General features: G+C 38.2%; 1 protein-coding gene across 2 annotated transcripts in view; it reads left to right on the forward strand.

Moving 5' to 3' along the window:
* The window catches only part of STAU2 (staufen double-stranded RNA binding protein 2), a 156,110-nt gene that overhangs the window by 10,500 nt on the left and 118,220 nt on the right, over nt 1–27,390 (forward strand). For both annotated transcript variants that reach the window (XM_065752897.1, XM_065752898.1), the window contains exons 2-5: nt 7,819–8,026; nt 9,066–9,196; nt 13,018–13,177; nt 15,242–15,377. In XM_065752897.1, the coding sequence (XP_065608969.1) occupies nt 7,828–8,026; nt 9,066–9,196; nt 13,018–13,177; nt 15,242–15,377 (626 nt within the window). In that variant the 5' untranslated portion in view covers nt 7,819–7,827. The remainder of the gene's footprint in view (nt 1–7,818; nt 8,027–9,065; nt 9,197–13,017; nt 13,178–15,241; nt 15,378–27,390) is intronic.

Here is a 27,390-nt window from a genome sequence, read left to right on the forward strand (position 1 = left end):
GAGGTTTTCTCATTACACATTTGTAGACTCTGTGTAATTTGCATGTGCAAATTATAACCAATGCCCCAAGCCCTGCATTTTCCTTCATTCCTTAGGGGAGACACCATGAAAAGGCCAGTCGTTGGCAAATGTGTTAGGTGTGGCTCTTCAGTCTGCAGTTCTTCTCATGGGAGTTTATTTGCTTCCATAATTATGTCTGTTAGTTTTAATAAAGTCCATTATCACTGGATTGTCTAAGACAGGTTTGACAGTAGCCTGTGAGTAGGCTTCAGTTGTCTGGATTTCAACATCCAGTGCAGTTGGAGGTGGAATTAATCTTGTCTAGTCCTCAGCTGTTGCCCACCTAACCTGAAGTTAGTCCCTGGTTGTTGATAGCCTTGGCTGGATGTTTGTGTTGAAACACATGCAGTAATACCATTTTGTTGCCTTTTCACACTGTGGTTTATCTGAACCATCTGCTGCACAGAATATCAGATGTGGCATCGGTCTTTGAGAGAGGACTTTTGCTTTTTGGAAGGTACCAATATGTGATGTTTTAGGACATCTCAAATGGTGCTGGTAAACCATGAATGAGCTGCTGATTTTCACACTGTATTTCCTTTAAGACTTCAATGGGGCACTCTGCTTATATTTGGAAACCTAAATTACAGCTGTCTTTAATTCTCACCTGAAGCCATTAAGTCTTCCTGTACAGTTTTGTCATAAAGTGTACTTCACTGTTCTGGAGTGAGATGCACCACACATATGGATGGCCTTACAGATCACACATTTTTGTCTTGGACACTTTAGCTGTAGTGGCTTTAGCCACTGCAACTACAAAAAACATTTGCTTGTTACATTTGTTTGCTTTCTAATATATAACTTGCATTGCCAGATGTATGAATCTTATCTCAGTTGCAGGATAAGCCTTTTCTGTTCTAGTCTTCTTGCTACACATAATAATAGCAATAAAAACCCTCACCTTTGACCATTCTATTTACTGAGAAAGTCATAGATTTTAGCCTTTTGATTCCATACTTAGTTACCTTATTTGCCTGCTTTGTTTTTACTTGGAAATGTTCTTGTCTTTTCAAAACAAGTAACTCTAAAAAGGAAGAAAAGGATTAAATCTGACAGATATAAGATACGTATTCACAAGTAAGAGTGATCTAGGCATTGATTTATGCTTTACGTAGCATCTGTGATCAGTGTAGCACCGGAGATGAGGAAACTAATATAGTTTCGTTGCAAAAGAAATAAATGTACAAGGTGAAACAGATTCTAACATAGTCTTCTCAGTTCTTGTTTTTGGTTTTAATGTGCTCATCCTGTGTAGCAATTTAAAAAAAGGTGGCTAAGCTGACTGCTGTTCAGAGAAGTGGCTGAAATTATGAGTGCAGATATTTTGTTGAATTTCCTTTTCTTTTTTTTTTTTCTTTTTTTCTTTTTTTCTTTTTTTCTTTTTTTCTTTTTTTCTTTTTTTCTTTTTTCTATTTTAAATCTCCCCCAGAATACTTTTCTGCTTCTCTGATTTTCAGCCAGCAATGAAACACCTCAGAAAACTTCACCGATCATATATAGAAGTTTGCAAAAGATATTCCCCTGCAGATGATAATATCCTGACAGAAATAACTTCTGTATTTTCTGGAAGTGTGATAGGATTTCATGTTCTGACCTGGCGAAAGCCCAGAGAAATTTACAGCTGCTCATTCCACCCACGTCTGCTCGGCCTTCCAGGATCTGTGTGTGCCACCTTTTGCTGTCCTCATAAAGCCAAGGAAGCCACTTTTGAGAAAGTGCAGCACTTAGTTGTTCCTCTGAGGTGCAGCTTAGTGCTGAGCAAGCAGGTGAACTTTTCCATTGGCCTTGCAGCTCCTTAAAACTTGAGTGTTTTTCTGTAATCTCTGTCCATTCACCTTCCTCACTGTGTGCATTTTTATCTTTGGTTGTAAATTATTGTATGGAACTAACTAGAACAAAAACTAGTGATTTTTTTTTCTCTTTTCTTATTCCTCAGGAAATTAAAATGCTCGTAAGGCCTGATTTCACTTACTTTCATATATTACTTATACATTAAATAGCTTGTAGCTCTGTCCAGATTTCCACTGAAATTAAGTTGCCCTAATGTAAGGCAGTGTAAAAAAAAATAGTAATAAAGGGAAAATGTAAACAGTGTGGAGAAGCAGCGCTTCAGTACATTGTTTGGCAGGAAAGCTAAGCTGATTAGCACAAGTTGAAAGGGCTAATTGCTTGCACCCATGCCAGGTCATGAGTTTATGGCCCTCTGTGTATAGGCACAGACTCTTCTCTGATCTTTCCCTCACCTGGGGGCTGGTTCAGTGAGGTAACTTAACAGGGAGCTCTGTGCTGGGGGAATAGTGGGCGCAGGATTGCCCTCAGCTGTGGCAACCAAGCATTAGGTCAGCTGCCCTTCCTAGGGCAAGAAGCAACAGATTGATGGAGGAACAAGAGCTGAGTGCAAGCAGTATGAGGACCAGTGCTGATAGTCTTCTTTGTACACCAATTTCTTGCATAGTTTTTCAATTTTGCATATTTAAAACTTATACACAAGGTAGATTTTATTACTAATTCTAGAGAGCCATCTGCTCACTGTTGCTTTAACTCGTGCTCCTGCTAAGCTTTTTCTGTGTGGCTATCACGTTATTTGATTTTATAGAACAAAAAAGATTGAATTAACTGTTGCTCAGAAGGTAATGCAGAGCTGTGTATGTTCTGTCATCCCCAAATCAGCTGCCAAATACAGCAGTACCACAGTAAGACAAATAAATATAAAGCTTAGGACCTGTGTAATATTTATATATGTATATATGTAAGTTTATATATATAACATGTATTTCATACATATATATGTAAAATATAAATATTTTTACATTATACTTTTGCTTTATAGATTATAAATTTGTATCAAAATATTTACAGTAAAAGTGCGAAGCAGCGCACAAGAGGTACATATAACTTTTAGCAGTTTTGTATACTACTGAGTGAAGTCATATTAGCAGAATAAATGCTTTTAAAGAACTTTAAAGCTAAACCGAAAGCCTCTTTGGTGAGGAGCCTATATTAGAGTTCAGTGACTTGTGATTTTTGGCAAAGGAGTTGCATCTACTAACTGCAGCAGAGTTTGGTCTGGGAAACAACACTGAGATGCTGCCTGCTTAGACACTGCCTGCAGGCTGTTACAATGCTGATCCTGAACTTTTCAGTATTGTCCTTATTGTGGATGATGAAGTAACTAGTACATTTGTTAAGGATTTAGATGCTACAAAGTAAAGTTGGAGGAGACTGTAGACATTTCAGAACTAGAGTTAGATTTCTTTATGATCCTGAAGAATTGAAACAATTGCCTTTTTCTTCTTTTTTTTTAATCTTTTTTAAGGGAATTCAAGGAAGACAAGAACAAAGTCTCATTAGCTGCAAAACAGTCAACCTCACAAACAAAACACAGCATGCAACATGCCAAGTAGCAGTTCTGCAGTAAAGGACTTGAAATCATAAAGATGACACTATTGTGGAAAACAGGCACTAATTACAACTCTAACTGGAAGTACTGAATGTATAAGATACAGGATGTCAGTGTCTGGTTCTCATTGTTAGCTTTTGTAAAAAACTGAAGTAAATGTTACATGTCATTGGTTTCACAGTTTATGGAATAGGCTGTGTTTGTTTAGTTGCATGACACAGTAGCGTGAGCGTGCAGTTAGCACCCTGCTTATATGTGTATTTTCACATTCTGCTCAGATGAACTTCAGCCTTCCACTTGCTGTTGGGGTCATTAGCTTCTCCAGCTGTGTTGCTTTTTCCCATGAAAGCTTTTCTTTCAAGTCGAGTTTTTGCTGTTCGAAATATTCACGTTTTGAAAGTACATTTAACATGAAAACTTTTTGCTTGTATTTCTGCCTTCTTTGCTGTCTTACCTGTTTTTTTTTCTCTTTGCTCATTAAGTTAGTTTGACATACTTTAAGAATCAATTTACCTCGCCGTTTCATTTGTATCTTCTGTCCCTAATTGAAGGATACAAGCCAATGCATGTTCCAGAAAAGTAGAGGAAATGATAATTGAGAAACAGAAGTATTAAGTAGTGTTGTATGGAGCTTTTAGCACAACATGGGTTGGGCTCGAAAGGGGACATTCATGGGACATTTGCATTTGTTAAAAATATTCTGAATCTATGACAGCATACAGGGAAAATAAATGGAATACTTGACAGTGATGTTTTCACTTTAAATTCTGAGGGTTTTTTGTTCTGTTTTTTGAAGTGAGATTAAAATTCACTGCTTATATGTTGTTGAATGAGAAGGTTAATACCAAGCTGCCTACTGAAACCTGTGGAACTGCCTAGATACAAAACGTTTTTGAAAGCTGAAATGGATGAAAATGCTTTTAGAGTGTATTTACCTCCCTTTAGGAGTCTGGTGGAACCTTTCTGGTGTATCTGTGCAGGATACACTGAGAGGAAAAGCACTGCTGTGTTTCGGAAGGCACCACAGGCTTTTGTCCGTAACTACAGAACTTGTGGCCTTGTGCCTACAGACTTCAGCTCTGCATACTTATTCGCAATGAAGACTGCAAAGTAATATCATTGCTGTGGTGTTGGCGTGGCAGTTGGGGACTTCATAAAGGAACAAAGCTGGCAGTCAGCAGCTGCACAACAAAGATTTCCAACAAAGATCCAAGTGTTTAACTTTGTGCAGCATGAAGAAAAACTCCTTTGTGGGCTCTTTGATGTATCAGCCCCATGGAGGGAGCTGGTTAGCCACTTGAGATGAGGTGTGTGGCCTGTTCCGGCCATATCCATAATGGCCTAATGAGTTATCCCTTTTGTATCTGCCAGGTTTTTCACAGCTATCCACACAGAAGATCTGCAGTTGTTTTGGTTATGTAACTGGGTTTCACCTCTGGTAGCTCCATAGGATCTCTCTGCCTCGAGCCCTACATTTCGGGTTGGTGGTGAATGGCTCCATGCTGCGGGGCTGCAGTGTTTGTGCTCACAGAGTGTCTTAACGCTGGTATAGAGGTGGAGAGGAGTGGGAGCACACAGGTTTTCTCTGACATCAAAGTTTCTTTATGTGATAATGTGAAAAAGATGTTACAGCTGTCCGCTCTGTCGTTTCTGTCACAGTGGGTTTTTAGAGCAGGTTACAAGTCGGTGATCTGTGTCTCACCTGCTGAAGAATTAGACCTTGCAATTACATTTGCTGCCTGGCAGCTCTGTTTATGCAAGTTAATTTACAAAACAATTATGGTTTCTTCTAGGAGTTCTTTGGCATTAGAGACATAAGAAAAGTAGTAAAATAAACAAACTCCCAAATCTAATATGTTACGATGTTATTCTTACTTCCTCCACAGTTTATTGTAGTACAGAATGTCTTTTTTTTCTCCTAAACTTTATCTTATTCTCTTTTCCTTCTTCATGATCCTATTACCAAACTAATTATTTTTATCCTTAATAGAAAAGAATAAGTCTTATGATTTATGCCTTTAGAACATCAGTACTGTAACAGCTATGAATATACTTCATAAAACACAATTTATTTGAGTATTGGTACGTTCTGCTTTCTTGAAAAGAAGAATCAACTCTCAAAATACTGGCAGCTAAACTGACAGGGCCTGAGGTGTTCAGTAGTATCTCATACAGTACCGTACAAGTGATCTTTCTTACACTCTCAGTTAGATGCTAAAATGCTGAAAATAGTCTAAGGTGTTCCTTAAACTTTAATTATTATAGTGATTTTTTTCATATTATTTATGTAGGTGTCATTCTAAAGATGATGTTTAATAACTATGGCCTGATTCTGCCATCGTTTGCTTTGATATTTACAATAAGGAACCTTTTTGAATTTATTCATATAAAATATTTGAAATGAGTATTAAATACATATCAGAGAGTTCTCTAATCAGTCTTAGGTCCCACTACCAATACTGTGGTATTCTATGGCACTTCCTGTTAAGTGATAGTAAAGTGTTTGCAGTCTGAATTTTGCCCTTGAATTTGAACTCATGAGGTGTTTGAATGTATCTCAGCTAACTGCATATGTATTTTTCATCTGTCACTGTTAGCATTGTACTGAGGATATTTATGAAAATGGCAAACAATTGCATCTCAGCTTCATTTCATATTATGTTTTTAATGTAGGCTTTTCAGAGATTGAAATCAGTCTGTCTTCCCTACGTAATGTAAGTGGCCTTCCAGTCTGAACATCGTCTTCAAAGTACAGATGCACAGTAATAGAATTTTCATTATACGAGTGCAGCTGTGCTAAAGTAGTCCTACTGCATGGAGTATCTATGGTGTATCTAGAGAGGTGGGATTTTATTCCAACTACTGATTCTTTTTAAGAACTGGTTCTTGGGTGTTTTAAAAAAGATTTGGGGACAGGGAGAGGGAAGGGTGGGTGGAAGGGAAGGAAAAGGTCGAGAATACTGATTTAATCACCAGAAAATTGCACAGAGATGTACTCTTTTCAGTAAGACACTAACTAGAAAGTTTTTTTCAAGTGATAGATGGGATTTTTTGCTGAGGAATAGAGTATTACCCAGCAAATATAGCATGGAGCTGCACGATGATGGTGCTCCACGTGAAGGATGAGGTCTCACTTTGTGTCCTCCTGCTCCTTGGTCAGAGGGACCAAAGCTGCATCTAGCAAAGGTCTGAGATACCAGGCTGTGTGTTGGCTATTACAAGATTGTATCTCTGCTCTGCACTGGTGTGTATGAGTCCTAAGAACACTTACTGAGTAGGAGCAGGTGCTAGTATCAGGCCATCCTGTTTGAATGAGATAATTGGTATTCGGCATATTCTAAGGTACATGCTTTAGGCACTGCATTTCAGGCAGTACAGGAAAAATGCAGTACCTGTGCTTGTTATTTACATCAGGATTGATGTGTTCCACCTGTATCTAGGATAACTAATTTTTCAGTACTTACTTTCTCTATTTTTTTTTCTGTTTCTTTATTTATTCTCCATTTTTTTTTCTTTTATTTTACACATCTGTTTTCTAGTTTGCTAACAGTCAGTGGCCCTCTTTGGTATTTTGTTTGTGCTTTACTTGAAAAACGTGCTACTGCAATTTGTTGCAAAGAGATCAGCTCTTGGCGAAAGCGGCCACTGCTGATCTCAACAACAGAATAACTGAATGGAATTTTCATAGAATCACAGAACTGTAGGGGTTGGAAGGGACCTCTAGAGATCAATAAGTCCAACCCCCTGCAAAGCAGCTCCCTAGCCCAGGTTGCACAGGTAGGCGTCCAGGCGGGTCTGGAACGTCTCCAGAGAAGGAGACTCCACCACCTCTCTGTGCAGCTGTGCCACTGCTCCGTCACTGCACTGGGAAGGAGTTCCCATGCACATTTGTGCAGAACTTCCTATGCCTCAGTTTGTGGCCATTTCCCCTCATCCGATCACCACACACTGCTGAGAAGAGTCCAGCCTCGTCCCTTTGCCTCCGGCTCCTTCGATATTTATAGATGTGGATCAGATCCCCTCTGAGTCTTCTTTCCTCAAGGCTGAACAGACCCAGGTCTCTCCCTTGATTTTGTTCCAGAGCAATCATTCTTCCTGCTGTTCTTTAGGCAGGGTTAAGCACAGTTAAGCAACAGAACCTGCAGCCAGGTTCTGCTTTGGTAGTGTTCCCTGGCTATGGGTAAACTACTCTGTTCCTCCATGCATTGATTTGGAAGTAATGTTTGCAGGACTGTGACTTCTGTGGATAGTTTTGTGGCCCAGATCCAGAAGCAAAAAGAATTGTTATTAATATCAATACTGTCATTTGATGTTAAAAATGCAGAAGCGCCCAGCTCATGCTGATCTGTTTATTGCAGTGATAAACAATGGCACAAGTTAAGATGCAGACGACAGCAAACCTATCTGGCCCTCCCATGTCCCCCATGGTGCTACCGCTGCCAGTTACAGCCGCAAACACGCTGGGCCTGCCTTCTGCCATGAATGGATCCATCCCAGAATCGGCTGCCAGCTGCAGCAGTCCCGCTGCTGGCCTTGCGGACCCTGTGCCCGCCAGCAACCCACCAGGTAAGGTGCCCCAAGCACACTCTGTGTGTTGTTCATGGAAGTTGTTCTGCTCACTTGTTAATTAAAAAGAAAAAAAAAAGTGAGGTCTTTAAGAGGATAAAAGTAAAGAAAAAAGATTCTGTGGAAAAATATTTTGTCTGAATTGGCTGTTTACTACATAATGTTTCTTTAACTGAGCCCAGATTTACAGTGAAGTGCTGGTTAATAATATAAAAGCTCAGAAAAGAACGTGTCTATTTTGTCACATTCTGAGTATCTTTTACAGAGAAGTTTTAGTTGTGCAGGAAAGTCTCCAAGTGTATTTCTCTTCCCTAGAACAGAATGTCTTCAGACTGCTTGGCAGTATTCAGTGTTTCCTTTGTAGCCTAATAAGTGCTGTAGTTCCTATGCTGAACTGGATATAAAATACAGAAATGTTATTGTAAAAAGTTAAGCGAGCAGGGAAAGTTTGTGCTAAGGTTAACTACAAGTAACTTGAAAAAAGAAAAAGAAGGCTAAGAAACGCTAGGGCAGAGTACGTGAAGTAAGTAGCCTAAGGAAAGTTGAACAAAATCCTTAAATGGAGTGTGGAAAGATCTTTGGTAGTGCTTTGAGAGCAACTTTATTATTATGAGAAAAAATTGAGAACTGGGAAGAAGGAGAGACCATAGTGTTTTGTCTGTCTTTATCTTTTGCAGCCTTCAAAGTTGAGACGTTATTCTGAGTGCATAGTCAATTCATGGAACTAGTTACACTCCTGAGAATGAACTTTGGCATAGAAAGTGTAGCATATGTTTATGCCCATCTCCACTGTTATCTTTTTCATTGAAATATACTTTTAAATTGCATGTATTCTAAATGATCATTATGTAATGCGTATTATCTTATGATTAATGTGTAAAAAGTATTTAAACATCGAATTTAGCATATTTGCAAGAAATATTTTTAGTCAAAGTATTTCTTTTTTAATTATTTTAAACATACTACTGGTCCTGCCAAATTTGCCAAGTTGTGAAGAGAATATTTCTCCTCAAAAGCTTTACAGACTCTTTGTTCGCAGCTCCTCTCCAAGATAACATGGCAAACCCCAAAGAGAAAACTCCAATGTGTCTGGTAAATGAGTTAGCCCGTTTCAATAGAATTCAACCCCAGTATAAGCTTCTGAATGAAAGAGGGCCTGCTCATGCCAAGGTAAGGTCACACTCGCAGATTATGAGCCAAATGTTGAATGTTGAGCAAATTAAGTCTTGATCTTGACGAGCACAATTGTAAAACACAACTATGCTTCTTGTCCAAAGGGTTTCGTATATTTATTTATTTTACTTTATTATTTTTTATTTCAGAAAATGAGTCCGTGTTTCCTTTGTAGCTCTGACTTACACCTTTGAGTTTATTGTTGGTCTCTGTAAGGACCTCCTGAAGGTCTTTCCTGAGTATCACCACCTTATCTATGTCATTTTGGAGTGGTTTCTTTTTAGATGTGTGAATCTTTCTCCCCAGTTGGCATGCCTCTGATAATTAGCTGAATTTATTTCATGGTAGTACAGGCTGCTATGGAGCTAATCAGTGTCATTTTTAAAGTGCTTATTTATATGATTCTGAGTCCAGGAATTAGATTGATCATATATATTTGGATCTTGCATTATAAGGAAAAGAAAAAAACAACTTTATTATTGTTCTTTTCATTAAATTCTCTGCAACCTTAAGATTTGTAGTGATAACAAGACTCCTTGTATGATGGTAGCATTAAAGTTTATAGTGAGCTGGCAGTTAGTTCTTGTTATTTCTCATGCTGATTTGGATATCTGTCTTCATTTTATAAGTAGGAATTAGAATGCTTTCAGGTAACAGAGAGCACAGAGGGATAGTCTCATCATAATCATTTTCAAATGATTTTGAATATCCTCCCTCATTAAGGCACACTCTCGGGGAAGAGAAAGAAACCTGATAAAGTCAGAGAGATAAATAACATAATTAATAGCTGCTTTGTACTCTGCTGTTTCTGGAGTGGCAAAACTGAATACAACAGTAGGCTTGAACTTACAATTAGTGAAGTTTCAGCCAGCAGTGAGATCCTCGTGTGGCATCAGGCCCTCATTTCCCTTGCTCGTCATGTCAGCTAGTAAGGAGCTGATGTAGATTCCTGGCGTTCTGATTTGGCTGCTGTTGTGCATGCTGCTTGCCTGTGGAAGTGATGTCAGCAGGTACAGGGCTGGTGAGAATGGGCAGGCTTTCAGAAGTGGGGATTGAGGTTCTCATCCTCTCCCTGTGAAAGCATTTGGCATCAGGTGATTCACTAGTTGGTTGGCTGTAGGTTGTGATGTATTACATCTGTTTTGCTTTCTGAAACTTCTCCCTGCGATGTACCGTGTTCATTTTGTTTTCCACAGCTGCGATTTAAGTGTTTCAGTCATGAGAAAAGTGTGCTTTGGAGGTTGGAACTTGATGATCCATGGGGTCCTTTCCAACCCAAGCCATTCTGTGACTGTGATATGAGCTGTATGACGTTTGTATCACAGCTTAAGTTTTAGCAGAATAAGATACAGTTCAGATGTATTCATTGCTTTTTTCCAAGGAACTAAAATCAGTGGAATTGAGCCTGTGTTAGCTGCACTTCTGAAAGACAGATTTTCCAGCTGTTTTCTTAGTTTTTCAGATTTTCAATTCACCTCTCGTTATTTTCAATTATCCTCACACTGATGAAAAACTGTTACGTGCTGTACAGACTGGCTGTTGCTCAGAAGAATTTTAAGTGTGATTTTGTCCTGTGCAGCAAGTGAGAATGGCACAGGAGGAGAGAGAATAAAGAACAAATGTAATAATGCAGATTGATATACGTTTGGCCGTTGGAAAGCATAGACTTGGGAGTTTTGGCTGTGTTAGTAGTTTTATATAGTGTGCTGGTTAGTTTACCCGATAAAATGTGTGAATCAGAGCTGAGTCTGCTCTAGAAAACATGACCTAAAGGATGTGTTGCTGCACTCCATTTAAGGAACCTCATTTTGCTTTGTTCACACACGTACTGTGTTCCTGTCCACCAGTGGTTTTCATGATTTTCAGAGACATGCTGTACCAGATAACAGCCTCTGTTGTGGTCATGGTAAATTTTGACATCCTTTTTTCTGCTTGTCTTTGGGAAGTAAGTTTTGACAACAAGGATGAAATGGGATGCTAGGAACTGTGGAGCTGTGAGTGAAGTGACACTTCTTAACAGTCTGTCCAGAATGTCTGGAGGTCTGCCCTCTTCTGAAAAATCAGAAGCTCTTTATTAGCATTAACAATGTCTTCAGGTGTGTTTGATGGGTGATCCTTTCTTGTGTACTTCTATGTCAGTGGAATCCCAGGAGACGAAAGAAAGACCAAAGAAATTAGACAGCAGTACAGAGATGAGGGAAGAGTTGGGGGACATAGCAGTTCAAGGGACTGGGGAGGAGGACAAAGTTTGACTTGCAGAAAATGTGAGGAGGGAAGAATTGCCAAAGTACAGGGGGACTGACATCAAGAGCGCAGCACAGTGAAAGCATGCACAGGCTGTTTGCATTTCTGCTGTTCTGCCATCAGGCAATTAGGTTAAACATAGGGAATAGTTGCTTCCACAGAAAATGGGTAAGAAATGCCTGTCCAGTCTAGCAGAACTGTGAGCTTGAGCCTTAACACTTTAAAATGTCACTGGCTATTCCAGACTTTGTTTTTAGCCAGTTTTATTCCTTTAATTAAATTCCTGCATTCTCCCATTTAATTAATTATATTCCTGACTACTGTGCTGTTTGTTTATTACTTTTTCTTTGAGAAAGTTATTACTTGAAGGGTAAGTGAGAAGGCTAAGGCTCCAAGTACAGAAATTTACTGAGCTAGCCCTTCATTAACTTGAATATATTGCTAAACAGCAGTATATGTAAAGGCAGATTTAAAGGTTGCCCACTGCTTATCTCTAGATACCTGGTTCTGAATCTAGCTCATTTAAATAACTTCAAAAAATATAGAGCAAATAAATGTCCAAATGAAAATTCTGCTTTATATTATAGAATTCTGCTTTATACTGACTCTAATACATAGATTTCTTTGTGCTGCCTCTACTAAGTTATACCTACCTCAGAAGATGAGCTGTCTTAATTATTATGAGTATCTGACAATTATATCCTGCTTTATTTACTTAGAATTTGTATGGAAAATGTTTCTTTTCTTTTTTCCTCTTGTTAGATGCTCGATTTTAAACAGAACTTTACATACCATTCAGAAGATGGATTCTGTCTGGTATCTTAAATGTGCTTTGGGATTTACCTTCGCAGTTTGCACAGGCATAGGCACTGCTTGGAGTAACTATCATAGATTTTGAAATGTATATATTTCTATCAGACACCAGTTTCTGAACTGTGATTTTTTTTTTATAGTTCCTGTCTTCACTGCAGAACCATTTTATAGAGCTATAGTTTTCATTCAAAAGGATAGTACTTTTTTTCCTTTGTTACCTTGTATCATTGTTCATATCTGTTGTGACTCTGCCCTTGAAATACATGGGTTAGGCAAGAAATCCTTTCACTGTGTACAGATATTTTGGCTAAAAAATATGCTGTCTTGAAGAGTGTGCAGTCATTTATATCTAGATTATATATCCATCTATATTCAGATTTGTTACAGAATTGCATAGTTTTAGTAGCAGTCTTTACCTGTTATCAATGGGTGGAAGTGACTGAGTTAAAATGTGTGAAGAAATGTGGTCTTAACTGCCCCGTATATTGTCTTCCAAGAAGAAAACACATTTGCACAGTTATTATTTGCTTTAAAGAGTATTCTCTTCTTTTATGGTGTTGCTAATTTACTTTGCCATCTGAAACACCAAATGTTGTCCTCTGTTAAGGACCCACTGATCTCTAAGATCAGCATTTTTCTGAGAGTTTAATTCAGTTTAATAAAGATGTGACATATTCTCTTCATTCTTGTAGGTTTTCATACAGATTAGTGTATTCTGCTGTGATAATCTTGCCTGTGTTCACTTGTTCTTTGTCTTGAAGATGTTCACAGTGCAGCTGACTCTTGGAGAACAGACATGGGAAGCTGAAGGAAGCAGTATTAAGAAGGCCCAGCATGCTGCTGCTAGCAAAGCTTTGAATGAAACTACCCTTCCCAAACCAACTCCTAGACCACCCAAAAATAATGTTAACAATAATCCAGGTATGATGTTTTCCTCTGCATAATAAATCTTAAAATGTAGGAATGTTATATCACTAGTAAGTTGAACAAAATATAGGTTAAGTTGGCAGATAAGAATCAGCCTAGTTCTTTTACAGGCAGGATTAATTAAGAACCTGCACAGGAGAGTTTTTAATGAATAGAATAAACCAACTGAATGTAAATGAATATTGATGACATATGGTTCAGCTGTATGCAGAATGATTGTATGTGACCAACAGTAAAGAGAGGAACAAATTGACCAATATTACCATAGCAAAGGCTTTTTTTGTTGTTGTTTAAAAAAAACGATTATTTTTGGCTCTTTTTTTATTCCAATGGAAGAGCAAAATTTGACCAAGTCTAATCCTTTGAAATTATGCATGTAGTGCAAATATCAGCTCAAGTTTTGGCATGGGTTTTTTCTTTGATAGTTAGTTTCAGTTTTGGGCATTGCACATTTTTCTTCTTAGCAACTCGTACGATTAAGAAGCCTTCAACAGCTTTAGAAGTTGTTTGAACAATTAAAAGAGCATGCATTTCTGTCTTGTGTCATTGATACTGAAGTGTTACCTGTAAGTTGCCTTCAGTACTGCAGCACCTTCCGAGTGGATGGCACTTCAGCTGCATGATTGGTGATCTCTTCTGTCTTGTTCAGGAAAGTTACTAAAAAACCCCATTCCTAACTTTATTTCACACTAATATAAAAGAAGGAAAATAGTGAGGAAAAAAATAGAATGTTCCTTTCTTGCTTGCTTTTCTTTCTTCACATTCCTCTTTTTCCCTTCTTCTCTTTTTATGTCTGTTTGGCCCCATTCTTCCTTTATTAAAAGTTCTTTCAGACACTTTCTTCAAGTAGAGTCGTTTTGCAGTTAATCTTCTGTGGGCTGTGAGAAAGCAGGACTAGCTTTCCTTTAGAGCTTAGAAGTATTATCCTGTGCATTAGACATTAAAGACTGTTCACAAGTAATGCAATAATATTCTCTTGCTCCCTTGGAAATCAGTGTGTCGCTTCTTCAGGGCACTCGTTTGATCCTGTGTCATTCACAGTCAGAGTGTTTTAAGCTTTTAAGAAAGCAAATGATATAAATCTCTGTAAAATCAGGTCCTGAGATTTGACTCTTGACATCACAGAGTATCGCTCAGCTCCTAGGTTTTTGTTTCTTGTTTTTCTTTCTTTTCTTTTCTTTTTTTTTTTTTTGGTCTTTTAGCATATTTGTAAAGGGAAAAGCTACAGATAAAAGAAATAGGCATTAAAAGAATTTATTAAAAACTGTGTCACGTAACACTGTAGAAGTCTGCAAGACCCAGTAGTGGCCTTTCAGTATCTAAAGGGTGGCCACAGGAAAGAAGTGGACAGATTCTTTAGCAGGGTCTGAGGTGGTAGGGCAAAAGGAAATAAGTTTCAAAGTAAAAGAGGAGGCAAGTGGTAGTGGTTTTCTGTTTTTGTGTTCTGTCACCAGTAGATGGCTGCAGTGGCGCTCATTTCCAATAGTTCCAATTCCAGTTTGTTTAGGTCATTCCTGTTACATCGTTTGTTTTCAGTCCTAGCCTTGGGGTTTTAAGTCTTACCAAGAAAACGTTTTTTTTCTTACTTCTGTCACAACATTACCAAACGAGTACAGTAATGTATATCACTATCTGTTTGTTTCAATGACTCTTAACTTGATTTATGATTTTATTTAGTGGTATTCAGCAGGAAGAAACATTACTCTTTTATTTTTTATGATTTCAGAAGGTCTTATATCTTATTATAAGCATTTTGCAATGATGAATAACTAGTGTGATTGTCATACTGATATTCTCTTTCATCTGTTATGATTAATTACTGAAACTGCATACATTTTTCAGTGTTCTTTTTCGTTGCTTTTGATTTAATTGGCATCTATATTTCCATCTTGTAGAGGTGACAAAATACCATTGTAGCTACTTACTATTTAATTTAAGAGCAACAAATAGCTTCTGAGTTTATTACAGCTCTCTTGCTGCTCATCTTCATCCTGCACATGTGTTTTGCAGAATTTGTGGTTTAAGCACCTTACGTGTACTCTTTTTTTTTCCCCTCAGGCAGTATAACTCCAACAGTGGAGCTGAACGGTCTGGCGATGAAAAGAGGAGAGCCTGCCATCTACAGGCCATTAGATCCAAAGCCAATCCCCAATTACAGAGCAAATTATAATTTTCGGGGCATGTACAATCAGAGGTTTGTACTTTTTCTGTCATTTTTCTCCAATTTCATTAATGTGTATTGAATCTTTATAAATTTCATAGAGTATTTCAGAGTAAAAAAAGAGTAAGGTTTTACTAGGGAAAGCCTGTGCAGCCTCATTTAGAAACACAAAACCTCCTCTTTAAAGAAGACAGGCACCCAAAGCTTGAAAGAAAGGAACAAAGATATGTAAAACAATTGTTTCTATTTTTTTAAAGTACAAACTGGAGTTATGTTCACCAGCCGTGGCAGTAAGGATGCAGGGTGTTAGCCTGAGAGAGAGGGTTTTTTTTTTTATTATTGATAATTTCTGTCACATTATTGGGATCTTCAGCACTAAAAGTGAAATGGTCTTTTCTTAGAAATTGGTTATAAAATTAGGAGGTCTTTGTTTTGAAAGTTATCTTGAAATCACTCTCAAGTTTCCAAATTTTTTACCATTCTGCATTGTCAGCTATCTCAATTCCTCAACCTTCCGTATTCAGTGAGTAAAAATCCTTTATTTAAAATACTTATATATTAAAACCCTTATTAAAAATCCTTTATTTCACAGTGTAGAAGCCTGTATTTGGAGGCCTCCATTGATTTTGTAATGACAATAGTAACTTGGAATAATCTTTGAGAAGACAGTATTCCGAATTTTGCTTTTAAGCTGTTGAATTTGTGAAGAGTAAAATGCAATTGAAAACTTAAATATGAGGGGCAGTTTTCTTAAATGGCCATCAAAACATCATCTGCTTGAAAATTTTATACATTTCTGAAATATCTTCATCTTTCAAATTTGTATGATTTTAGTAGAGATAGAAAAACTGTTCTAGTTCAGCCTGTGTAAAATGCATTTTGTATTAAATGCAACAATCTGTGAGAAACTTAAGGTAGTGTATGTATTCTTTGCAACCCTGAGGGCTATTTCTCAGATTTTTTCCCATTCTTGTTTTTCTTTCTTTCTCAGAGGAACTGTATTTGATCAGCTCTTTCAGAACTAGGCTAAAACTCCAAAGGTAATAGGAATGCTGTTAGAATTTCCAACAGAATATTTTCGCAGTGAAATATACTATCCTTCTGGTAAGGGGTTTACTTAATGGATTCCCTAATAATTTTATTTACCTCATAATTATCAAGAAGAATACAGCTATGAATGCTCATGAAGTGGTTCTGCTCAAATTACTCTTGTTTGAAGCTGAGTTTATAGCAATGTTTGAAAATTAGGCAGTTTGAAATGAAAATGCAAGATGAAACAAACTGGAAGAAAACTCTATGATCATTCTGTAGAGCAGTGTCTGATTATTGTGTTGCTTCTTTTCTATTTCATGTTACTGCTGACTAGAATCTCCACTCATATGTGATATAAGTAGCTGGATATGGGGCCTGAAATGAGTTTTGTTGGTATCCAGAAATGTTACATTTATTTTAATTGGTTTTGTAGTGACATTATTTTGACTACCAGATAAAAAGGCTAGGCTGGAAAAAGTGCAACTTAGTGAGAAACATAAAACAGAGCGTTCTGGAATCTCAGCTTAGTTACTGAAATATATTTCTAGAAGCAGAACTCCAAGTTAGCAGGTGCTAACTTTAAAGATTTGTTTTTCTTGACATGGGAAATGAGTAACATGTCCAATGGTTTATCATCTTGTTCTGCATCAGAATGTGCTACTTTGTTATGATCCCATACAAAAAGGACTTAGACTCTGTAAAGTATCATTTGAATGCTGTTTACTTGAACTAACATTATAAGAGAATAGCATAAATAATCATATGCCCTTTAGATACCAGGCATCCCAAATGATATAGCATGAAACAGGTCTCTGTCTTGTGTGCAGTGTATCATGAAGACCTTACCTGGCACAGACTCCTCTTTTTGGCCATTCAAGCTGTTGGTACAACAAGGATACAACTGTGTCATTTCTGTAATTAGAATGAAAGCATTGTGATGGTGAGAAATTCTTGCTCCGCTGCTAGATGAGGACAAGGCTATGCAGGTGCCAAGGGGGAGCTGCCTGCAGGCTCCTCTCCTGCAGCCAGGCCTGTATGGCACAACAAAGGGCTGGAGGCAGCCAGGGCACTGGGTTAGCAGGGATGCACATCACAGGCAACTTGTTAAGCAGGAGCTTTCCCATTGCCTCTCCTGACCTACTTCTGGATCTCCTGCAAGAGTAAGTGAAACCCCAAATGTTAAGCATATATCATACAGTACTATATTATGTTCCTTTCAGGTGAGATTGACATTTATTACATTCCCAAATAGCTTACTGCTGTGGTGTATTTGGGATTCGTACGTACATTTTTAGCAGTGGAGTGGTAGAATTGAGGTGTTGGACTTTTCCCAGCTAAATGGATCCAACATAGTGTTGAAAAGTAAGATTTGAAACATAGCATAGGTAGCATACTGCACTCTGTGTTATTCATTTTCATTCATTTCTGACCATAGATTCAGAAAACAGCTGTGTTATTAAAACAGATAGTAAACATGCAGAAAAGTTGGAAGACTTTTTTTATATATTGTAACTAAAATCCTTTTGCTTGTCTCCATTTTTAAAAATATGCTTTACAAGTAGGTGAAGATCCAGATTAAGATTAAGAGATCTTTTTGGGGGACTTCGATTCTGGCAAAATGAAGGACTTGAGGAAAAAAAGCAAAGAACTGAGTTCATCTCAGGACATATCTTTTGACCAGTTATACCTAGTGTTTCAAGTGGCACAAAAGATCCTTTTCAGGAGCTTGTGAAAGTGTGGTCTAAGAGCTGCTATTTGCATGCAAAGCTGAGAGCTAGCTTCCATGTCAGCCTAAAATGATTTGTGCTGAGGTGACCTTGATTCCTTCTCCATTACACCCAGTCTATGTTGCCCTTCAGTTTTCCTGGCTCCAGCACTGGGAGATGAGCTGCTCAGAAACTAAGCATTTTTGGAGGAGAGGAGGGTGTTGAGGAAAGGAATGGATAAGTTACTGCTTGTCTAACATCTGCCCTTAAAACACTTTCTCACCAGGTCACAAGGCCTTGTGCTGTCACCAGAGGGGGTGAGGAGTGAGTTTGTAAGCTGAAGCTGATTTAAGCTTGTGAAGAACTACACTTGCACATGCAGTCAGGCATATGGGTATAGGCAGTGGGTGTATAAAGCACAGAGGATGTTGAAACAGGTTTACGCATAAAACACAACGATTCAATTGTAAGGTCCACAACTGATGGCATAAGTGATAACAGCATTGGGCCGTTGTCATTATGCTGCATGTCAGCCTGAGCTGACAGTTTGTGTAGTGCTGTGCTGAATCACCTGAATGCATCAGCTTTGGTATCTATATAATGTGGTTCGCACTACATAGAGATAAGTAGAGATGAGACCTTAAGAGCTTTATCTCACTCACATGGAGTCCTCTCCAGATTACCTTTATTCCAGTAGAATTTGTGCATGTTTGGTGCTGGGAATCTCGATGGCTTCTGATAAGGTGAGCTTTTAAAAAGCTTTATAAATGGACTCTAAGGAAGTGCTAATGCTTTAATAGACTCTGAGGTAACTCATTTAGGTTGCAACTTGTGAATTTGTCAGTGCACCATTTGGCACCATTCAGGAGAACAGGCAAGCTGCTCAGGAAAGGCTGGATTTTGAAACAGTAGGTCAGGTTTGAGAAATACTGGCAGAACTGAGGATGAAATGTGTATACTATTCATATCAATGGCCAGTGTTAGAACCAGCACTCCTTCACACCTTTAAGTAGGCAGTTGATTTAAAGTGTGTGTAAGTTAAAAAATTATATATATGATGTTCAAATTAAAGCAGTTAAACAATAAAGCAAGATATCAATTCTGACCACAATGTCATCCAGCTTGCTTTGTTGGCACTGATTGCTTGCAATAGGGTATTTTGTCTTCAATTAGAACTGAAAGCAGTCATCCCTGAAGTTCAATGGTCCTGAAGTATTTTCAACTGTAGAATGGCCATAAATGACAGAAAAGAAATGATATCCTACAGGCTTACCCAAACTAAGTGTCTTCAGCCAAGAAATAAAACCACTAGAAACTGAACACCAGCTTTTGATGTTTCAATATGGAAAGCAGCGTCAAAGAGATCACACAGCTCAACCCTTGTTTTCTGGGAGAATTCAGAAGTTATTTGCTTATTGCATAAAATTCCCTATTATGCGTCTCACCATGATCTAGAGAGCTTGAAAAACCTTAATTTAAAGAAAAAAAAAGCTTTCAAGATTAAAAACACTTGTGAAGTATAGGAACAAAGGGGAAAAAATGACAAGCTAAAGGATGGGAATATAATAATTAGAGTAGCTTCTTGGTTTTGGGGAATTTGTATGGCGTGTTAGTTCTGTAAAGCACATGTCATGCAAAATGGTGATGTCCATGGGATAAACAGCAGCTTCTGTGCACTGTGACAGTTTCTTCTGCACTAAGTTTTATGTTCATTTTGTTTAGGGTTGCTTCTCCCTGCAAGTATATTGTATACTACTGACTAAGAAGAGGACTATTACCTCTCTCTTTAGTGAATGAGGGAAGAGTATCAAGACCGCTCCTCCTTGTCTTCTTCACAGCCCTGTCATTCTGAGCTCATTTCTTTGTTGTTACCAAACACATATTTACAACATCTAACTTGGAGAAATGAGGAGGAATTGTAGTCTTGCCTCTTCTGGAGCCAGCCAAGCTGCCTGGCCTTAAGGCAGTAGGCATCTCCCTAAGAGTGCATATAAATCCTTCCTCCTGGGCAGAGGGCTGAGCTGCTGCATGGGCCCGTTTACTTAAGTTTAGTTGCTCCTGAAAATATGTGTGTTAGCCCTGTGGTTCTGTGTCCTAAATATTGAAGAAGTGCTTTAAAAACGTGGCATAGTAAAAAGAAATGCTGTGGGACTGGTCTTTGGTTGATTCCATCTGTGGACTAATGTTCTCCAAATTGAGTCTGATTGAAAAGAAAATAGTATGATTATTGGGTGAATTACTGAAATTGCCAGATTAGTTAAATAAAAGATTGTATGGTGAAAGAATGGATTAAAAATGAAAAGATTTTTGTTTCTTCTGTGAATGTTGAGTTAAAGATTAAACATATGCATCAAAGGGAACAGATTAGAAGCTACTGTTACTTGACTTTGAGTCTGCTTAGCAATGCAATCAAAGCCTTCATCCAGCTTTGTGTGTTACACAAAAGTTACTTAGTACTATAGAGAAAAAGAAAAATCTACGCAGAAGAACAGCTGTGGATAATGTAAGCCAAATTTTTGAGTAGGCTGCACTGCAGGATATGTTACAAGATGTCAAGACTATCTCCAGAAGTACACCTGCAATTACACAACCCATATACCTAATTCACAGAAAGAGGATGAAGCCTGAAACTGTGCAGGCTTTTAACAGTCCTTCTGTTCCACCTGAGTATACTGTTAAGAGGAGATGTCTGCTCACGGAGAGCTTCATCCATCTGAGACTTCAGTGTAGTATTGACCAGACCTGCCAGAAGCTAGGAAAAGATAAAACTCCATGGAATTATGTCTTTTCATTAATCCAGATATGTAATTACCTTATTATCTTTTGCTGAATTTGAGTTATTGAAGCTTTTTGCAACAAGAATGGATTTAATACACAGCTATGTTCAAAGCAGATGTTTTCACAAACATATATACTGTAACAACTGGGTGCCCAAACACGGTGCCATTTGAGGCATTATAGGGTCTCTGAGATGCCTGTGTCAGACCAGCAGGTTTGGCAGAAGACCTAGAGGAGACCATCAGAGAATGGCAGGCCGGGCAAGGTATCATAGGGCTTTTCAAATCAGTCTGTGCATAGTCAAGCAAATGAACCCCTAAAAGCGAGGTTCAGTCAGCTTGCCATTTTAGGTAATCCACCAGAACTCCATGCTATTCATGGGGAACTTCTAGTTTCCATAGAGGAGTGATGTGTCACTTCTTGCAGATACCTTTGGTGCATGTATCTCTCATGGGGATATGATTCTGTTCAGGCAGCCAGAGGCTTATGCAAAGCTGGGACTCAGATCCAAGCTCAGATACCTCAGTAATGATACCAGCCTGTCCATTGGAAGGCTGTTGTCCTGTCATAACCAGTGGAAGGCCTGGTCAGTGCAGTCATCAGTCTGGAGTGCTATTTGCTGTGCCATAAGCTGTCTACATTTTGAATGGGTCCCTCCAAGGGCTTCACTGTAATGGCAGCTTATTTTTCCACACATTATTAAATACATAAATTTTGGTGTCTGAATCTAGAGCTGAATCCTGCTCTAAGAAGTAGCTAAGAATGTTCATATGTTGTAATTCTATGAATGCTGTAGTGGGAGTTGTCAGTCTGTGACAGTGGAAGGACTGTAAAAAGATAAAAATGTCTCCTCAGAGTAGAAGTTCCAGCAGAACAAACTCTGTAAGGATGTGTGGAAGAATCTGGGTGCTAACAACTCTAACAAGAGGCAGGCAGACACGTACGCTTTCTACTGAAATGATTTTGATTTAACTAAGCCACGTTTTTCTGCAAAAAGCTGTTAGGCTTTTTGTCTTGGTCCCCAGGGTGAACAAAACCCCCTCTCATGGAACAGATTTGGTAGCACAGTGGTTTTTACCTGGTTAGTATCATTGGTTTTTGGTTTAATCTGTAAAGTACAACATCTCTCCCCTAAAGTGGCCAGGAACTGGAAGTGCTTTGCCTTGCTTTTCCACTAACCGTCGCAAAGTTTTGTCCTTAACATTTGCACTTCATGGATTAAGAGGTGGAATGGTAAATATGTTTACTGAGTGACTTTGAGAAAACTCTTCTGCGTTCCTTACCCCCTCTTCCCCAGTCTTTTGGACAAGTGAACGAGAACAGTTTGGGAAGAAATTTGAAAGCGTGTGAGCATAGAAGTATGGAGTTTGGCTAGAATAGATGAACATAGTGTAATTACTTTCTGAACAACAGATGTGGATTTCAGAGAGTTAAAGGAAATATATGGTAGTTCTAACAGCAATGGAGGTGATAGTTCAGATCAGCAATTTAATTGTTCAGCTGGAAACATTTGATGTAGACCATTAGATGGCAGCATGAATTTGTGCTTTGGTACAAGAAATTCACAGCAGAAGCACTGTAAAAAGTTGTCTTTTTCTAAGCTAGAGCTTTTTATTATTTTAAAATGTCATAATTCCAGTATCAAACAAGTAAAAATAGGTTTGCTCCATTGTTTTATAACTTTCTTTGAGTTTTCTTCTTCTATAATGATTGAGGCTGTAAAGCAGCAACTTTAATGTCTTTTTCTGTTTTATGTGTAAATCTAGTGCATGTAAAAGGTGCCAGTTTGTTAGCAGTGAAAATTGAAGCATTTGGCATATCTACAGAACGACAGCAAGAATTCTGTGTATTATTGCACTTCTAAAAACATTTCCTTAAGGATAAGGCTGCAAATTGGTTACCAAGCCTGTAGTCTGTTCAGTGTAATGATGCTCTCTGATGGTGTGGACATTGATTCTCTTGAAAGGGACTGAGATTGCCAGCTGATTATTTACTGACTTCTATACATGGCCAGTTGAGACACGATACTGAGCAGAATCTTGTATGTCGGTGTTATTACCCTGCTGGTGCATCAGTGGTGTAATAATCCACTCGCAGGTTTATAAAAGAATTCTTTGTGTTCACCTTCTGCATGCTACATTTCACTTCCCCGGCCTGTTTGTTCCCAGTCATTGCATGCCTCCCACACGGACATATTGTTGTAAGGCAAGCATTGAGTACAGCTGTGCTAGGGTTTTTCTTTGCTAGTGTTTGTTTCTAGGAAAGGAAAAGGGAGAAAGTCAGTCCATTTCCTGTTGGTTTAAAACAGCAGAAACATCTGTTTGTCTTAAGATAGTTTTCCCAAAAGAACGGTGGCAAGGGAGCTTGCAGGTGATGAGCTTTGCCATTGCCAGTAGCTATCAGTTTAGACAATAGTGATTAGTATGGTCTGTTAGAAAATAAAAAAAAAAAATTTCAAAATCTCTCAGAAAATTACAGAGGTTATTTATTCCTGCAATAAATTTTTTGACAGCTCATGTTTAATTTCGACAATGTATTAAATCATAAAAAAAGCATTGAGTATCTGGGATCAGAAAACCCGGATCCTGAAGTGGAATCTGTGGGCTCCATTAAGCTCTTCATGAGAGCTGTTTTTCTGTAGTCGCCTCATCCTGTTAGGGTGAAGTTTCACAGCGCTCACAAAATGGTGTTAGGTGATGTGCCTTGACACGGGGAATGGATTCGTTCTGACATACTCATGCTATTGCTACCATCCACTACGTTAATGGGTGCATTTAACCTATCAGGAATCAATAAAATATATATCCTTAAGTGTATTTACAATCTTACATTGACAGCTGTTAAAAATAGCGTTACGTAGCTTAAAATTGAGCTCAAAGGACATAGGGAAAACTCTGTGGATAGTTTTCCCAGTGCAGTGTCTCTGCAGTAGAGCATTTAGCTGCTTCATACTTCTTTGTGCCCTAAAATGTGATACGTGAAGAATAATGTTTTACAGCATTGTATTCTTCTAAACTGTCTTCACTCAAGGGTGGGTAGTTTTGCCAATAATATCTTGGCCCTATTTATAGGGGAACTCCTGAGTCCTAATATTTTACTCTCTCTCTCTTCGTTGTTTTTTAACATTTTTTGATTTCAGGATATTGTGAGCTTCTCAAATCACTTGCTTTCTTGCCCTACCTGGTAAGAGACCAGCCTTTTCCTTTTGTGGTCCTTGGCTCACATTGTGATTATTCCTCCTGAAGCTTCCATCTGTGGACAGAGTTCGGGTAGATTTCTTTGTCTGGACTTTCAGACTTCCTCTGATCTCTCTCTGGAGGAGGTACAGATTCACGCCTTCGAATGTCAACTGTGATTTTTCATGGTCTTGCTTAGGCTGAAAAGCATAAGGATGAAATAGAGATCTTCCTCATCTTTACTTAATAGGTGTCTTTCAACACTGTTCTTCCACTTGAGGGAGTTCTTGTAAACCTGATTCAAAAATCTTCAGAGCCAGCGTCTTTCCCCAAAACCCAAAGAATTTATTTTATCTTCTGGCCTTGCATGTTGCTGGGTGTCCCCCAGTCCTTTCCCTGTATCTGATTGTTTAAAGCCTGCTTTACTGTCAGGATACTGACAGAAGACTAGCATTGTTGGTGTGTATGAAAGTAAACACTGATTCAGAATGCTCTCCCAGGAGAAGGAATGTTTAGAGTGTCTTTCTTTCCACAGTTTGCTTTTTATTCATGCCTGTCTTTTTTTCCTGTGGATCTACTGAACTGTGGATCTGTAAGACATTAGGTTCAGAAGAAGCTAGCCCAGATGCTGTCCTTTTTCTTGTTACAGCCTTTCTGCTTTGCCCAGAACCTGAACTTTGATCATAAATATATTCTCTTTTCTTTGCCTGCTTTTCTTGCAATGCTACAGGTCAACTGCTGTTGGAGCTCAAATGATAGTTTGAGAGAATATAATAATTTTGCTGAGGGAAACATGCAAAAGAAAGTTAGTGACTTAATTTTTACCAGATAACAACTTGATAAGATCTGCCTGGAATTGTAATGGAAACAGCATCTCTTCTAAGCCAAGGTCTTTGTCCCTTTAGAGCTGAAAGTTTTGCCGCAGACTGAGGAAGCATAAGGTTTTCTCAATAAATAAATAAATAAATAAAAGATATCTAAAGATTCTTTTATGACAGGATTCCTTTACAAACGAGTCTAGAATATAAATTCTCACCAGACAGCAATATAATGTAGATCCTCTTTATGTGTTTTCTAAAGCAGTAGTTTTGGTGGCTGCTTGTTTTCTTTGAAAGAAAGTAAAGTTAACATCTTTTCAGAATGCTAATTCCCAGGATCTTCTGAAGATCTGCTTTTCTCTCCAGGACCTTTTTAAAGAAGAATGCCAGTTTAAGTTGGTTATTGTCAGAGAAAGGGCAGCTGAACTGGCAGCATCATGTACTTTGGCACCAAGAGTTGTTTGTATGAGTTGTTCCACTGAAGTGCAGCTTCATCTCCAGTTGTGATCAAAAGGGAAATCATCTCCAGAAAAACAAACAAACAAAAAACCCCAGTCAAACAACAAGAGCCTTTCTTAGCTTTGAGTCTCTTTTCCGTGACAAAAGAGGAGGAGACTGACCATCTTACCAACTTAGATGAAAGTCTGGCATTCATGCCAGTGAAATAGAAATGACAGTTCTTAAGAAGATGGGCAGTAGCAGCTGTGCCTTATTTCTACTCAGTAGAAGTAACTGTCTGTACTAGATTTGTTCATTAAATCAAAAGTCAGAACAGCCATTGTGGATAAACATCTGATCAACAGTCTTTGGTAGCCCTATCCTCAACATCTTTTTCATAGTCTCCACTTTCTGAAATACAATTCCACACCAGCTTATAAACATTTCCTGCTTTTTAACAATTCTAGGATCCTGTGTTTTAGTATATTGAGCTAACAAATTCCAACTTTTATTTCTATATTAATATTCTGCATTGAATTGTACTCAGTGGACCAGCTGAGGCAACTCACTGTGCATTGGTGACTGCTGGTACTGGACCCTCATTGCAGTCATTTATCGTTTTATTAGCTATGACTGTATATTTCCTTGTTGGTCATTGGTGTAAACCTATTTCATCCACTGGAATTTGAAAAATTGAAGTATTGGAAGAGAAGTATTATGCCTGCTATTCATGAATACACTCCCTGGGAAATACTGCACTTTCAATGCTTTTGTGTAGGAAAGAATTGAAGTACTGAAAGAATTCAGCATTCTTCTTCTTGCTCTCTTATCATCTTGCCCCTTTCAATCTTTGCTGTAATTAATTAGCAGACCCTTCCTTTCGCTTCCCAAGGATTCCCTTCCCGTCCCAAGGCTTCCCTTGTAAGGTCATCCTTGTTGTTTCAACTTGTTAATGGGATTAGTGCATGGCAGCACAAAATACGCTCTGTTCCACATTGGCCAAGCTGTATCTTTCTCCATGTTTCATTTCTTTCCAAGTCTGATGGTAAAGGTGGTCAGATTTCTGGACAGAAGCTGTTGCTGGCCGTGATGGTGCATTTTTAGAGGATGATGACTAGTGAGTTATGAGAACACACACTGTCAGTTAACTGTTCTCAGCTGCTTAGAGGAGGCTTGCTTAGCTGTAATTAAGTGTGATTTTTCAATTTCTTCTTGGTGTCAGTCCTTTAATTGCCAACCTTAAAATGATAGGTTAAATTTTGACTCAGGAGAACGCAATTTAGTGTCTGTATGTTTACATTCCTCCAAGTGGGAATAAAATGTACCTCATTATGCACTAGTGATTTCAGTTTAACTTAAATTGGATGGGGAGAATTGCTCTTCAAGCATTCTTGGGCCTTCTTCTCTACTGTGCACAATGTTAATTAATTACTGTAAAGACCTAGACCATAGATGATTTTATTTTTATTCACTTCACATCATATTACTAGTATGATAAATGAATGATATGCTTTATTTTCTCATTTACCAGGTCCATAGTTTGGCAAGTGACGTTGATTTTTTTTTTTTTAATGTGAATTTCTTATGGAGAAGGAAAATGATATTGTAGTCAGATATGCAACACTGTTTATGTTCTTTTACTGTAATGGGTATTTGGACAGCATTCTCTGTAACCACTCTGCGTGCTTGTAAAGATTAGTGAGTAATACAGTTCATGGGAAATTTTATGAGCTAAAGTAGATAAGAGTTTGAGATGTTTGTCTTCTGGATGTCTGTTCTAACCTTTAAGTATGCAGTGTACATCACAGCTTCATTATTTTTTCTCTTTTATTCTTATTGTACTTGTTTTTGTGTCACGGAAAAGAACATTTTCTTTCTACTTGTATTTATCTTTTCCTCCCTCCCCAACCTCCATCCCCATTTCAACACTGACCACTTGACATTTCAATGCCTTAAACTCTGGAGGCAATATTTCTGTTATGTTCTTATAGTGTTTATGCTATGTCTGCAGTCAAGAGTAAGTTGATGTTGTGTTGACCATTTTCATGACTTGATTGCTTGGTTGATAGATAAAAGTACTTCTCCGGAGGAACATAAC

This window comes from Cyrtonyx montezumae, unplaced genomic scaffold (genome assembly GCF_038088225.1).
Source record: "Cyrtonyx montezumae isolate F1298 unplaced genomic scaffold, pur_monq_1.0 scaffold_8, whole genome shotgun sequence".
Taxonomy (NCBI): Eukaryota; Metazoa; Chordata; class Aves; order Galliformes; family Odontophoridae; genus Cyrtonyx; species Cyrtonyx montezumae.